The 12,974-nt window shown below is 67.0% G+C and overlaps 4 protein-coding genes across 5 annotated transcripts; 2 read left to right on the top strand and 2 right to left on the bottom strand.

Moving 5' to 3' along the window:
• Nucleotides 1–1,341: 1,341 nt before the first annotated feature.
• On the top strand, nucleotides 1,342–2,887 carry LOC113962833. Of its 2 annotated transcripts, none has more exons than XM_027673606.1 (6): nucleotides 1,342–1,441; nucleotides 1,532–1,637; nucleotides 2,072–2,221; nucleotides 2,335–2,495; nucleotides 2,573–2,683; nucleotides 2,776–2,887. In XM_027673606.1, the coding sequence occupies exons 1-6, from the start codon at nucleotides 1,361–1,363 to the stop codon at nucleotides 2,800–2,802; spliced, it is 636 nt and encodes a 211-aa protein (XP_027529407.1). In that variant the 5' UTR covers nucleotides 1,342–1,360; the 3' UTR covers nucleotides 2,803–2,887. The 2 variants fall into 2 exon arrangements, with proteins under 2 accessions (XP_027529407.1, XP_027529406.1); XM_027673605.1 differs by having other exon boundaries at nucleotides 1,529–1,637.
• Nucleotides 2,888–3,820: 933 nt separating this feature from the next.
• LOC113962831 (protein FAM160B2-like) lies at nucleotides 3,821–9,621 on the top strand. Its single transcript, XM_027673603.1, has 17 exons — nucleotides 3,821–3,905; nucleotides 4,007–4,085; nucleotides 5,064–5,233; nucleotides 5,989–6,093; nucleotides 6,215–6,337; nucleotides 6,472–6,642; nucleotides 6,729–6,925; nucleotides 7,011–7,119; nucleotides 7,428–7,504; nucleotides 7,611–7,800; nucleotides 7,923–8,077; nucleotides 8,174–8,296; nucleotides 8,380–8,470; nucleotides 8,678–8,821; nucleotides 9,097–9,237; nucleotides 9,314–9,414; nucleotides 9,502–9,621. Exons 1-17 carry the CDS (start codon nucleotides 3,861–3,863, stop codon nucleotides 9,605–9,607), a joined length of 2,127 nt encoding a protein of 708 aa, XP_027529404.1. The 5' UTR covers nucleotides 3,821–3,860; the 3' UTR covers nucleotides 9,608–9,621.
• A 612-nt stretch (nucleotides 9,622–10,233) lies between these two features.
• LOC113962832 (8-oxo-dGDP phosphatase NUDT18-like) lies at nucleotides 10,234–12,254 on the bottom strand. Its single transcript, XM_027673604.1, is given in 4 exon segments — nucleotides 10,234–10,676; nucleotides 10,678–11,030; nucleotides 11,789–12,002; nucleotides 12,082–12,254. Coding segments are annotated over 4 exon segments (969 nt in total). The 5' UTR covers nucleotides 12,238–12,254; the 3' UTR covers nucleotides 10,234–10,430.
• A 43-nt stretch (nucleotides 12,255–12,297) lies between these two features.
• Nucleotides 12,298–12,882, bottom strand: LOC113962834 (vegetative cell wall protein gp1-like; the record flags this gene model as incomplete). The annotated part of the gene is made up of 1 exon (XM_027673607.1): nucleotides 12,298–12,882. A coding segment is annotated over one exon (585 nt), but the record flags the coding sequence as incomplete, so codon positions are not given.
• Between the last annotated feature and the right edge of the window lie 92 nt (nucleotides 12,883–12,974).

Below are 12,974 nucleotides of genomic sequence, written 5' to 3'. Positions count from 1 at the left end.
GCCGACCTGCAGCCGGTGCTGGAGCTGGACCTGCGGGGCTGCCGCGTCACCTACAAGGACAAGCGAGGCAAGAAGATGCCCCACGCCCTGAAGGTGACAGGCACAGCAGGAGAGGTGCTGGTCATCGGCTTCCAGAGCCGGCAGCAGGCTGAGGACTGGAGGAAGGTTTGGAGGTGTTGCAGCCGGGCAGGAGCGGGGTGGGCAGGGAGAAACGGGGGCACGGCCCTGCTGGAGTGCTCCCGGGGGGGGCTGGGGGTGATCCTGTCTGCTCCCAGCTCCCATCCCAGGGGTGTTGGAGCCCTGTTAGACGGGGAGCAGGAGCCCGGGGTGCAGCGCTCCCCGTTTCCCTCGGCAGGTGATCGAGGAGGTCAGCAGCGATGCCCCCGGGGGGCTGGCAGCCCTCAGCGCCCCGGCGTCCCCTTCCTCGAGGCTCAGCAGGGTGAGCTTGTCCAGGGAGACCCGGGCACGGGATAGGGCCAGGAGCACACCCGATTCCACGTCCTGGTGGCCCTGCTGGGTGACACCGGAAAAGGGCTGGCGTGGGGAGGGGGTCAGGGTGCGGGAGGGGGGGTGTGACACCCGCAGAGCCGGGGCTCTCTGCACCCCCATTCTCAGCCTGCCCGCCCCCAGCTCGGCAGGGAGGAAGAGGAGGAGGAGAATCGCTCCCGGCAGAGCCCCGCCCGCAGCCCGCGGCCCGGCGAGGACGCCAAAGGAGGTGGGGGGTGCGTGGGGAGGGGGCAAAGGGGGTCCCGCCCCCCTCGCACCGCCTCTGACGGGGGTCTCCCGGCCCGCAGGGTTCCTGGCGGTGCGGCTGCGGGGCCGCTGGCAGCGGCTGTGGTGCGCCGTGCGCCAGGGAGCCCTGCGGATGTTCCCGGAGCCCGGCCCTGCCCAGCGCCCCATCTGCGCCCTGCGCCTGGACGGCTGCGAGGTCTCCCCCGGGGCGGCCGCCGGATCCCCCCAGAACCTGCGCATCCGCATCGCCCAGCGGGGCCGGGAGCTCGCCCTGCTGCAGGTGAGGGGCGGCCACGATGCCCCCCACGTCCTTCCCTCCAAGGGGGGGGCACACGCTGAGCCTGGACCCCCCTGCCCCACACCAGGCCCGGTCGGATGAGGAGAGGGAAGCCTGGCTGAAGACCCTGCGGGCCAGGGGAGGAGGGGAGCCGGCGAGTGACGGACCCCACAGCAAGCCCCCCTGGCCTGGCGATGCCAGCAGCCGCCCTGCTGCCAGGTGAGGAGCTTCTGGACGAGGCAGGGCCACCCCCAGCCCTCCTGCTGCTCTGCGGGGTGTGGGAGCTAACAGGCCCCCTCTCCTGCTCACAGCGGGCTGATGCTGCGCCGTGTGCCCACCCCCAACACCTACATGGATGACCCCTTTGGGCAGCCCCCGCCAGCCGAGACCTCCAAGCACCTCTACTCCAACGCAGAGCGGCTGCAGCAGCTGGTAACCTGCTCATGCCACCCCCAGGGTGGGGGGACGGGCTCCCACCCTCCTCTTGCCCGCGGGATTCTCCCGGATTTCCTTCCACAGCAGCAGAGTTTGGACCGGGCGGTGCAAGGGCAGCGCAGGAGACCCATGTCTGCACTGCCCACCTGTGCCAGCAGCAACGCCCTGGGCGGTGCCCGGCCCTCACAGGCAGGTGAGAGGGGCTGGGTGCTCCTCCCAAGAGTGCAGCAGGGTCCCCCCATGCACCCCAATCCCGGGGGCTGGGGTGGGGGCTGTGGTGCCCGTGAACGTGGTGTTGTGCCATGATTTCCTTGTCCTTAATCCCGTGCATCCTTCCCCTTCCCTTCCTCCCCAGCATCCTCCTTCTTTCATTCCTCCCCAGCATCACTTCCCTACTCTTCCTTCCCAGAATCCTTCCTCTTCTCTTCCTCCTGAGCATCCTTCCTTTTCCCATCCTTCCCAGCATCCTTTCCCTGGCCTTCCTCACCAGAATCCTTCCCCTGTCTCTTCCTCCTGAGCATCCTTCCTCTTCCCATCCTCCCCAGCATCCTTTCCCTGGCCTTCCTCACCGGAATCCTTCCCCTTTCTCTTCCTCCTGAGCATCCTTCCTCTTCCTTTCCTCCCCAGCACCCCCACCAGCTCCCCGGGGCAGGGCTCCCAGCCCACAGCAGCCAAAGGAGACCCCCAACCTCCGGAGCAGGGATCTTTCCCGATCCCAGCACACCCTGACACTGCCTGAGAGGAAAGGGACTCGGGATGGGCTGGACATCCTCATTGGTAGGGTCACAGAGGGGCTCTGCCCCGGTGCCAGGGGCTGCCTGGTCCTTGCTGGAGCAACTGGCAGGGTCGAGGCGTGCCCGGGCTTGGCAGTGCTCCCGCTGTCCTTGCAGGGAAGAGAGCCTTTCCCAAGCTGGAGGAGAAGGTGGGACAGCTGGAGAGGGCCTGCCGTGTGAAGGGGAGGCTGAAAGCCGGCTCCGAGATGAACCTCCTGGCCATCGGGAAGTCACTGAAGGGCCACATCGCTGCCACCGCCAGCTCGGCCGGCTCCGAGGTGGGGGACACGGGGTGCAGGGAGAGCGAAGGGTTTGGAGGGTTTGCCTCACTCTTTCTCTGCTGTTTTCCCACCAGGGATCATTCCTCAGGCCGCTGCTGAAACGCACCACGTCGGCGAGGAGCGCCCTGAAACCGCCCCCGTCGCCCGTCATCGTGGAGAAGGGGAACGTGAGGCAGAAGAGGAAGGTACCCCCGGGATCCAGGCGGGGTGGGAAGGGCTCAGGTGATCCCACATTGTGGGGAGACGGGGGATTGACCATTCCTGGGCCGCCCTCCAGGAGTGGGAGATGAAGTCTGCGATGTGACCGCCCGCCTGCAGACGGACCTGCTGGAGCGGGAGCCTCCCGGCTGCGCGTGGATCGTGCAGGACCGGCCTGGATTCAACCTGGAATCTGATTTTTATCCGTCCAGTATCAACGCTACCACTACGCACATCTATTTTTTATATATAGATATATAGATATATCCATATCAAACTCTCCCTCGGTGGGTTTCCAGCCTCTCCCCGCTGCGTTCCCGCCCGTCCCAGCACCTCGTTTTCGGGGTACAGAATTCCCAGGTACAACTTCCTGAGCTGCTGGCTCTGTCCCCAGTGTGGGTCCGGTACAAACTGTGCATTGACAGCACCTCAGCCCCCCCCAGGACCCCCATTTATAGGGATGGGTACGGATCCACCCCGGATCGAGCAGCTGGCAGGGCACACACAGTTCAGGGGCATCCAGTTCTCCATTCCCTGGAGCTGGCAGGACCCAGGCTGGGCCCTGGGTGGTTTTCCAACAGCTGTGCTCCTCAGGGCTTGGTTTTCATTGGAGAAATGTTTTTTGGGGTTTTTTTGTGGTTTTTTTAAGGACTAAAAAAGAAAATATGTCGTAAAACGTGCGTTGTGCTGTGTGAAAGGGAGAGCTGGGGAAGGGGGATGTCCTTGTCCTTGTCCTTATCCTGGTGCATTATTAGGGATATCCCCACCCCAGTGCAGGGAGGGCTGTCCTTGTCCATCCCTATCCCAGTGCAAGGTGTGTGTGAGGTCCATCCCTATCCCAGTGCGAAGTGTACACGGGGTTTATCCCTGTCCCTGTGCGAGGTGTGTGGGGTCCATCCCCATCCCGGTGCCCCCGGTCCGTCCCTCGCCGCGAGCTGCCCCGCGGGGCAGTTCCAGGGCTACGACACCTCTTCAACCCCTCCTCTCCCCACCCTCCTCCAGTCCCGCCCCCTCCCCGTGTCCCCAATCCCGCCCCGATCCCGCCCCGATCCCGCCCATCCCGCCGGGAGCCGGAGCGGAGCCGCCGGGGGAGGGAGCGGGGCGGGACCGGGAGGGGGGTCGGGGTCGGGGCCGGTCCCGGGGGTGGTCCCGGGGGTCCCAGCCATGCTGAGCCGTCTGGGAGCGCTGCTGCAGCAGGCGGTGGAGACGGTGAGGGGGACACGGGGGGGACCGGGAATGGGAACGGAACCGCGACCGGGACCGGGAGGGGTTGTTCCGTGCGCCCCTGACCCCGGCCCCGGTGTGCGCAGCGGGAGCCCAGCGTGGACCTGCTGGAAGCCTTCACCGAGCACTGGAAGGGCATCACCGGCTACTACCTGGAGGCCACAGGTGAGGGGGGTGCGGGGACAGAGTCGCCGTGCCCCGATATGGGGTCACTGTGCCCCGATATGGGGTCCCTGTGCCCCGGGTTGGGGTCCCTGTACCCGGAGTTGGGGTCTCTCTGGTGCAGGAGTCAACTCCCTGTGGTGTGGGAACAGGGGTCTCGTGTCCCGGGAGAGGGTCCCTGTGCCCTGAAATAGGGTCCTGTGCCCTGGAAATAAGGTGCCTGTGCCCTGGGAGGGGATCCTGTGCCCTGGGAAAGGACCCCATGTCTTAGGACAGGACTGTGTGTCCTGGGAGAGGGTCTCTGTGCCCTAAAATAGGGTCCTTGGCCTGGGAATAAGGTTCCCAGGGAGGGGATCCCTGTGTCCTGGGACAGCACCCCGTGTCCTGGGACGGATCCCCGCGCCCTGGGACGGGACCCCGGTGCCCCGTGGCAGACCTGGCACGCGGGTCTTTGCCGTGGGACGCCCGTTCCCATTCCCCGGAAGGATTTCTCCATGCGGGGAGCTCTGCCCTGCCCGGCCCCAACCCCCGGCGCCCCAGCGGGGTCAGCACGGGGGAGGGGGTTCGGGTGGGTGCGGACACTCCCGGGAGCGCCGGACAGGCTGGGACACGTCCCCGCCGGGAACGCGCCGCTCCCCGGGAGCGCTAAAACAGGGCCTGCAGAGGCTTCAACCCCGATTCCCAGCGGGATCTTGGTCCTTCCCGCTGTGCCGGGGATGGGGGGGGTCTCCAGGGCTGGCAGTGCCCACCGGGAGAACGGGCAGCGGGATGTCCGGCACCTTCCTAGGCCGGGAGCGGAAGGAGCAGCTGCCGGCTCTCCATCCTCACATTGCCATCTAGCGTCATTCCCAGCCCGGGAGGAGCGGGATTCCGGGCCGGCGAGGATCGGGGAGCCGCTGGAGAGAGTCCCAGCCGGGCATCGCTCCCTGGGAGCGGGGCGGGGGGGGGACGCGCCGCAGCCCCCCATCCCTGTATCCACAGACGAGAGCATCCCGGCCAGGCAGACGGACATTCCCTGGCGCCTCAAGCAGATGTTGGATATCCTGGTGTACGAGGAGAAGCAGCAGCCGGCGGGGGAGACGGGGCCGTGCCTCGAGTACCTGCTCCAGCACAAGCTCCTGGAGACACTGGGCACGCTGGGAAAGGCCGAGGTGGGTGTCCCAGCACCGGGAAAACGGCTCCAGGGGGGAAGGAGCCCCCCCCAGAGCTGAAGCTCCCGCAGTCTTTTCCAGCTCCTTGATGTGGTGCCACTCAGTAATTTTGATTTTTGACCGTTTTTGCTGGAAGCAGGACTTTGTGAAGCGTGAGACGGTCAGGGGGCTTGGCTTTTTTTGGGGGGGGAAAACTTGGCTTTTTTCAGAGTGTCTTGGATTCCTCAATTTGAGGTCCTCATTGGGATCCTTTCTGGGGCTCCTCTGAATGGCTCTTGCACCCCATCTCATCCCTGTGTGCGTAGAAAGGGGTGGCACATCACTGCTTGGCTTTGTGGGATGAGGAGGGTTTGGAAAAGTAAATATTGCCCAAATATAACAGCTCTGCTGCTCCTTTATTGCTAATAATAATGGGGCCCCTATAAATAGATTTTTATTCAGGTGTAAGTGTGGTGTGGGCTGTGGAAACGTGCTGGCCCCTCTGTGACTGTGAGGATTCGGGGTTTTGGGGTGCTGGGGTTTAACTCCCCATCACTGGGAAAAGGGGAAATAATCCCCCAATAATTTTTCAGTGCAGAGAACTGAGTTAAATCCATCATTGTTAAAGGGAGCCCGGGGAAGGTGGGATGTGCTGGGGGGGGTCCGTGCATCGTTTTGGGGCACCCCCCTGGGTGAGCCAGCGGGCGATTTGGGGCAGTTACGGGGAAATCAGGTAACCAGGCTCTGTCTGATTCCTCCCCATGTCTCATTCCCAGTATCCCCCCGGGATGAGGCAGCAGGTCCTGCTGTTCTTCAGCCGGGTGCTGGGGCAGGTCCAGCACCCACTCCTGCACTACCTCAACGTGCACAGGCCGGTGCAGGTGAGATCCCATCCCCGGGCTGGCTGCATCCCTGCCAACCACCCCCTGGGAAGCCGTGCCCACGGAGAAGGGGTGGGAGAGCCCCCAGAATTCCCGCATCCCTCTCTCCCTGCCTCCCCAGAAGCTGCTCCAGCTCAGCAGCGGCCGCCTGGGCTCGGGCACGGAGAAGGAGGAGGTGCAGTTCGCCGCCATCCTCTGCTCCAAGATCCAGCAGGATCCCAGCCTGCTGCCCTATATCCTGGAGGTGAGCAGCTCCCCTGTGCCAGTGGGACAATTTGGGGTCCCCTCACTGAGCTGCAAAGCTTGGGTGAGGAGGAGGAGGAGGAGGTGGAGGAGGAGGAAGGTGGTGGCTCCTTCGCTGCTCCTCTTCCTCTCCAGGGAAAGAGCGTCCTGAACGGGAGGAGATCCCAGGAGCTGCCGGACAGCCCCAGGGAAGAGGGTGTGGAGCATCCCCCGGGCACCACTGCCAGCTGCCCCCCGGCCCAGCCCTGCCCACCACAGAGGGACAGCAACCTCGTCACCGCCCTGGTGGGGCTGTGCAGGAGCAAGGTATGCACAAACAGGGGTGGCAGGAGGGGACAGCGGGCACTGCCAGCCGTGTGACGACCCCTCTCTCCTCCTCCTCTTCGTCACAGAAGAGCCGTGTGGCGCTGAAGGCTCGGGAGAACCTGCTGGTGCTGGCGGGGCTGGCCCAGGAGGCGGCTGCCGCCTGCCTGGTGAGGAGCAGCGCCCTGTGCCCGCTGCTCACCGGGCACCTCTGCGAGCTCTACAGCGCTGTGCCCCCCGGCACCGACCCCGCCGACGTCCTGGCCATGGACAGACCCAGCTGGAGGTGAGGGGGGGGCGCTGGGAAGGGGAGCTCGGGCGTCACCAGGGTTTTGTCACAGCCTCCCCCCCGTGTCCCCCATCCCGCGCAGGTCGCAGGGGGAGGCCGCCGGTGACGGGGTTTTCCCGGGGAAAGAGAGCCTGGCTGCCTTCCTGTGCTGGCTGGACTACCTGGATGAGCTGGTGATGGGAGCCCACCCGGTGAGAATCACAGGGTCACGGGGTCGGTCAGCTTGGAAAAGACCTCTGAGGTCACCAAGTCCAACCTGTGACGTGCCACCACCTTGTCCCCCAGCCCAGGGCACCGAGTGCCACGTCCAGTCGTTCCTCGGGCACCTCCAGGGGTGGGCACCCCACCACCTCCTTGGGCAGCCCCTTCCAATGTCCAATCACCCTTTCTGTGAAGAAATTCTTCCCAATGTCCCACCTAAACCTCCCCTGGCGCAGCTCGAGGCTGTGCCCTCTCATCCTGGGGGGGTTCCCAAGCCCATCCTCTCCCTCTCCCCCAGCTCGTGGCCGACGCCATCACCGAGGCCGTGGAGGAGAAGTTTTTCCAGGGCGTCCTGCAGCCACAGCTCCTGCAGATGTGAGTGCCTGAGGCTGTTCCGCTCTCCGGGACCCCTTCGGAGCCAGGAAACGGGGCTTCCTTTCCCCTGGACACCCCCCCTCACAGCTTCCCACCCCTCTGGCAGGTCGGAGCTCGCCGTCCTGGGCGCCACGGCCGTGCTGGCGGGGACGGTGCGGCAGATCCGCGCCCCTGCCCTGCTCCAGCGCCTCGTGCTCTTCCTGCTGGGGCCCCACCGGCACCCCGAGACCCCCGGGGACGCCCCCCACGCCCTGCGAGCGCAGCTCATCGACCGCTGCGATCACCTCTCCGACGAGGTGAGCCCCGCCGGGGTTGGGAGGGGGGAGGATGAGGAGGGGGCGGCGCCGGGGGAGGATCTCACCCCCGGGGGAGGGTCTCACCCCCGGGGGAGGGTCTCACCCCATCCCGCCCTGCCCAGATCAGCCTGGCCAGCCTGCGGCTCTTCGAGGAGCTCCTGAGGAAGCCCCACGAGCACGTGGCTCACAACCTGGTGCTGAGGAACCTGGAGGCCAGGGCGTACCTGCAGCGGCAGGAGCGCGGACCCCCCGAGGCGGACCCCGAGGAGGACGGGCTGTGAGAGAAAGGGGGGGGCTGGGGCAGGGAAAAGGAGGGGCAGCCCCTCAGTGCCCACCCCGCTGACACCCCACTGGTGATGTCACCACCCCGCAGGGAGCTGGAGGAGGATCCCTATTTCACCGACGGATTCCCAGACACCGGCTTTGGGACAGCAAATAACCCTCCCCCGGGCTCAGCCCCGGCGGGGAAGGGACAAGTGAGCGAGGTGGTCAGCAGGTAGGGCTTTGGAGGGGCTGCCCTGGCTCGAGGGGCGGGGGCTGTATCCCCCTCCCCATGCCTCTCTCTCCCTTCTCTTCCAGCTTCCTCTGCCTGGTGCCGGAGGAGGCAAAGACCTCCTCGTGCATGGAGGAGGGCGGCTACGACACCTACGTGCACGATGCCCTGGGCATGGTGGGTGCCTGGGGGGCTCCCCAGAGGGGTCCCCATCCCGCTGCTGGTGGTCCCTGCTCTTGGTGGTGGTCCCTGCTCCTGGGGGGGTCCCCATCCCACTGGTGGTGGTCCCTGCTCCTGGTGGTGGTCCCTGCTCCTGGAGGGGGTCCCCATTCCGCTGCTGCTCGTCCTTACTCTGTCTCCCACCTGCTGTCACCCCCCTGCCAGGTCGAGACGTGCCGTGCCACCGTGGCCCCGTGGGGGTGGCCCTCAGCCCCCCGACCCCTCGAGTGCTGCCACCCTGGAGGGGCATTTTATGAAGGTCACTTCCTCAAGGTGCTGTTTGACAGGATGAGCCGGATCCTGGACCAGGTACGCCCTGGGTACACCCGGGTGCCCACCGGGCTCTGCCCTTCCCCTTGGCACCGCCCTCGTTTTGAGCAGGGGGTGGTGCCATGGCTTCACATGGCTACTGCCAGCCCTGTGGCCCCCCCCCAGGACCCTCATAATGGGGGCAAAGTGGCCAAGAGCATCAGGAGTGCTCGGTGGGGATGGGCTCAGGACCCACATCAGGGGCTGGGGGATGTTGCGGGGTGGGGGAACCAGCCCCGCCCCAGCTCCTGAGCATCCCCCCCCTTCCATCCCAGCCCTACAGCCTGAACCTGCAGGTGACCTCGGTGCTGTCCCACCTGGCTGCCTTCCCCCACCCCCACCTCCACGAGTACCTGCTGGACCCCTACCTCAGCCTGGCCCCCGGCTGCCGCTCGCTCTTCTCCGTCCTCGTCAGGGTAACGTCACCCACCGCGCTGGGGGGGACAGGGGACACCCCCACAACAACCCTAACCCTCTTTTCACCCCCCTCAGGTGATTGGGGACCTGATGCAGCGGCTCCAGCGGGTGCCCCAGGCCAGGGCCAAGCTGCTCCTGGTGCGCCGGCAGCTCCTGGGGCTGGTGCCCGGCGAGCAGTGAGTGCTGGGGGGGCACTGGGAGGGGGGGGTGTGCCTTTTTGGGGTACCCCAGGGAACCCCCCCTCTTTGCTCCTCTGCCCCCAGGATGGATCACACGGTGCTCTTCAAGGGCGTGGTGGTGCTGGAGGAGTTCTGCAAGGAGCTGGCTGCCATCGCCCTGGTCAAGGGGCCGCCAGAGGGGCCACCCTGAGCCCCCCCCCGAGCACCCCCAATTTGTCTGGGCTGCGGTGGCCACTGGGGGTGGCCAAACCCCACATTCTGGTAACCTCCAGTGGCCCTGTCCTGACTGCCAAGAGCCAGGAACGGCCGTGGCGCACCGGGAAGGACCTCGCAGGAGGAAGAGGAGCCACCGAGTCCTTCCTCAGCACCTCGGGGGTGACGCCACCTCCCCGTGCAGGATGTGGCCCCGCCGGGGGCGAGGCGACCGGTGCTGCGTGTCCTCCTGGGTGGTGGGTTCCTGCTCCCCCCCAAAACCTCCAGCAGGGATTTTTTTGGGGGGGCAATAACGGGCAGTGCCTCCTGCCCCCCTCAGCTGAAAGAACTTGCTCGTCCCCCCCTGCAGCACAGGGAGGTGACACGTGTGACGTGTGTGTGTGTGTGTTGGTGCTGGTGGGGTTCAGTGTCCCCTGGACCCCTGCACAGCACCTGCCCCTGGGTGATGGGACTCTGCTCTAATAAAGCTGTGAGCTCAGCACCACATGCTGCGCCCCTGCCATCCCTTCCCAAACACCCCCAAAAACGCCCACTCCCGACTTTCCTCCCACCCCTTATCCCACCTTGAACCACAGCCAGGTGGGTGGAAGAAGAAGCAGCAGCAGCAGCAGCAGCAACAGCAGCCAGGTTTATTTTACCTGTGGTCCCAGCACCCCCAGACCACAACCGTGTCCTGCCCCAAAGCATCCACAAGCACATCCATCCCAGGTCTCCCACCTGCAGCGGGACCCCTGGATGCACGTCCCGCCCGGACACCCCCGTCCCCCCCGCCCCATTCCCAAATCCAGGCTTCCCTGGCACTAACTACGGATGGGCACCGTGGCCCGGAGCCGCTGCAGGATGCGGCCCCTCAGCCCCTCGTCCTCCACGTGCCACCAGCGCAGCGCGGGGTCACTCGGCTCGGGGGGCACATCCCCGCGGGTGCCCGGGGCGCTCAGCACCACATTGAAGCAGACGCCATCACCCCCCCCGGCCCCCCCAGCCCGGTGCTGCAGCCCCAGCAGCCCCAGGCCCCCTGGCTGGGGGTCCCAGGGGGGGGTCCCAGGGCAGGCAGTCCCGCAGCAGGCGCAGCACGGGCCGGCAGAGCCCCGCTCGCAGCTCGGGGGGGGACGTGCCGCAGGCCACCACGGGCAGGTGGGGGGTCCCGGCGGTGCCCAGCAGCACCCACAGGTCGCCAGCGGAGCTGGTGAAGGGCAGCAGGAGGCGCAGGCAGAGGGAGGCACAGGGCAGCGGGCGGGGCAGGGTCGGGGGGTGCGGGGGGCTCCGGAGGTAGCGGGCGGCCAGGTCCAGCACGGGCAGGATGTCCAGGGAGCGCAGGGGCAGCTCACGGGGGTCCCCCGACCACCACTGGGCCTGCAGGGACTCGGCATCCGCCTCCTCCAGGGTCTTCAGGGTCCCACCTGAGGGCAGAGGGAGGGCCCGGGATGGGGTGGGTGAGTGGGGGACACTGGGACAGGCAGGGGGGTGGCAGTGCCCGGTGATGGGGCTGGGGGGGGCAGTGAGACCCTTGTTGTGGGGCTGATGGTGGACACTGATAGCTCAGAATGGAGTTGGGGGGATGCCAGTGGTGGTGGCTGGTGGGGGCAGGGGACAGTGATGCCCTGGCACAAAGGGGGCAGGGGACACTGATGTCCATTGTGGGGCTGGCAAGAGATGCTGATGCCCTGGCACAGGACCGGGTGAGGGTACTAAAATCCATCGTGGGGCTTGAAGGGGACACAAATGACTTGGCACAGGGCTGGCAGGGGACATAGGTTGGCACAGAGGTGGCAGGGGACACCAGTGACCCGGTACAGGGCTGGCAGGGAACACAGGTGTCCATCATGGAGCTGGCAGGGGACAGGGATGCCCATCACGGGGTTGGAAGGGGACACCAATGCTCTGCCACAGGGCAGAGCAGGGGACAGGGACATCCATCATGGGGCTGGTAAGGGATGCCAAATCCCATCACAGGGGTGGCAGGGGACACAGGTGCCCATCGTGGTGATGGCAGTGCCTGTCACAGGGGTGGCAGGGGACAGGGACATCCATCATGGGGCTGGCAGGGGATGCCAATTCCCATCACAGGGCTGGCTGGGGACACGGACACCCATCACGGGGCTGGCAGAGGGCACACCAGGCGCCCCACCCCGTGCCCTCGCAGCCCCCCGGGACTCACCCGCGGGGCGCGCCAGGAAGGCGAAGCGGATCCAGGCGGGGCCGCGCTCCTCCAGCGCCAGCAGCGTGACGGGCTCGCACTCCAGCCCCGACTCCTCCTTCACCTCCCTCCGCAGGGCCTCCACGACCCCCTCCCCGGGCTCCATCCTGCCCGCGGGCAGGTACCACCTCCCGCGGCACTCGGGCTTCGCCTCCTGCACCAGCAGCACCGCGCCCTGCGGGCACCGAGGGGCTCGCTGGGCAACCGGCGGCTTTCGGGGGGGCACAGGGGGTCCCCCGGAGGGGCTGCCTCACCTCCTCGTTGAACAGCACGGCCAGCACCACGTAGCAGACGGTCCTGCCCAGGCTCACGGGCGCGGGGGGCGCGGGGGACCCCTCGAAAGTCGCCCCCACTTCCCAAGCGCCCCCGTCCAGCACCGCCTCCAGCTCCGCCGTCGGGGCGTCCCCCATGGGAAAGGCTGGGAGGGGGGTGGGTGGTCCCGCGGCTGGATGGGGAGGGGGAGCACCCGCTCAGGGGGTGGCGGGGTTTTGGGGCGGGGAGGGAACCCCCCAGACGTGCAGGCGGGGGGACAAGGAGCCCCGGCGGCGCGTGGGCTGGAGGGGGCGGCGAGGGAGGGGGTCCGGCGACTGCGGGGTGCACGGCGGGGTGGGATGGGGGGTCCCGGAGGAGGGGAAGGGCCTGCTGGACTGTGGGATGGGGAGGGGGGTGTAGGCGGGGAAGGGTCTGCTGGGCTGGGGGGGCACGTAGCAAGGGAAGAGCTCGGTGGCCTTGGCGATGCAGGGCGGGGCGCAGAAGGGGAAGGGTCTGCTGGACTGGGGGACCCCCAGGGGGCCGTAGGGGGGCAGGTAGAAGGGGAAGGGGTCGCTAGGCTTGGGGAACTGTGGGGGGCTGTGGTAGGGGAAGGGCTGGCTGGACTGGGGGAGGCATGGGGGGGCACAGGCGGGGAAGGGCTGGCTGGACTGGGACAGGGGGCACAGGGCGCTGGGAGGGAAGAGTTTGCAGGATTTGGGGAGCCGGGGGGGGCTGCGGTAGGAGAAGGGCTGGCTGGACTGCAGGATGCACGGGAAGCTGAAGGACGTGAAGGGCTGGCTGGACTGGGGGAGACTGGGGGGAAAGGGCTGGCTAGACTGGAGGAAACTGGGGGGAAAGGGCTGGCTGGACTGGAAGATACTGGGGGGAAAAGGGT

The sequence above is a fragment of the Neopelma chrysocephalum genome, unplaced genomic scaffold, assembly GCF_003984885.1.
Source record: "Neopelma chrysocephalum unplaced genomic scaffold, ASM398488v2 Primary Assembly neopelma1_185294, whole genome shotgun sequence".
In the NCBI taxonomy this organism is placed as follows: Eukaryota; Metazoa; Chordata; class Aves; order Passeriformes; family Pipridae; genus Neopelma; species Neopelma chrysocephalum.
Note: the sequence above shows the minus strand (reverse complement) of the source record. Positions and strands in the feature narration are given on the sequence as shown.

Coding starts and splice junctions, on each gene's coding strand:
- LOC113962833 (XM_027673605.1), top strand. CDS start 1,361: ATGGATGACCCCTTTGGGCAGCCCCCGCCAGCCGAGACCTCCAAGCAC. Junction 1,442..1,528: donor CAGAGCGGCTGCAGCAGCTG/GTAACCTGCTCA, acceptor TTCCTTCCACAG/CAGCAGAGTTTGGACCGGGC. Junction 2,496..2,572: donor CCAGCTCGGCCGGCTCCGAG/GTGGGGGACACG, acceptor TTTTCCCACCAG/GGATCATTCCTCAGGCCGCT.
- LOC113962831 (XM_027673603.1), top strand. CDS start 3,861: ATGCTGAGCCGTCTGGGAGCGCTGCTGCAGCAGGCGGTGGAGACG. Junction 8,078..8,173: donor GACCCCGAGGAGGACGGGCT/GTGAGAGAAAGG, acceptor ACCACCCCGCAG/GGAGCTGGAGGAGGATCCCT. Junction 8,471..8,677: donor TGCACGATGCCCTGGGCATG/GTGGGTGCCTGG, acceptor CCCCCCTGCCAG/GTCGAGACGTGCCGTGCCAC.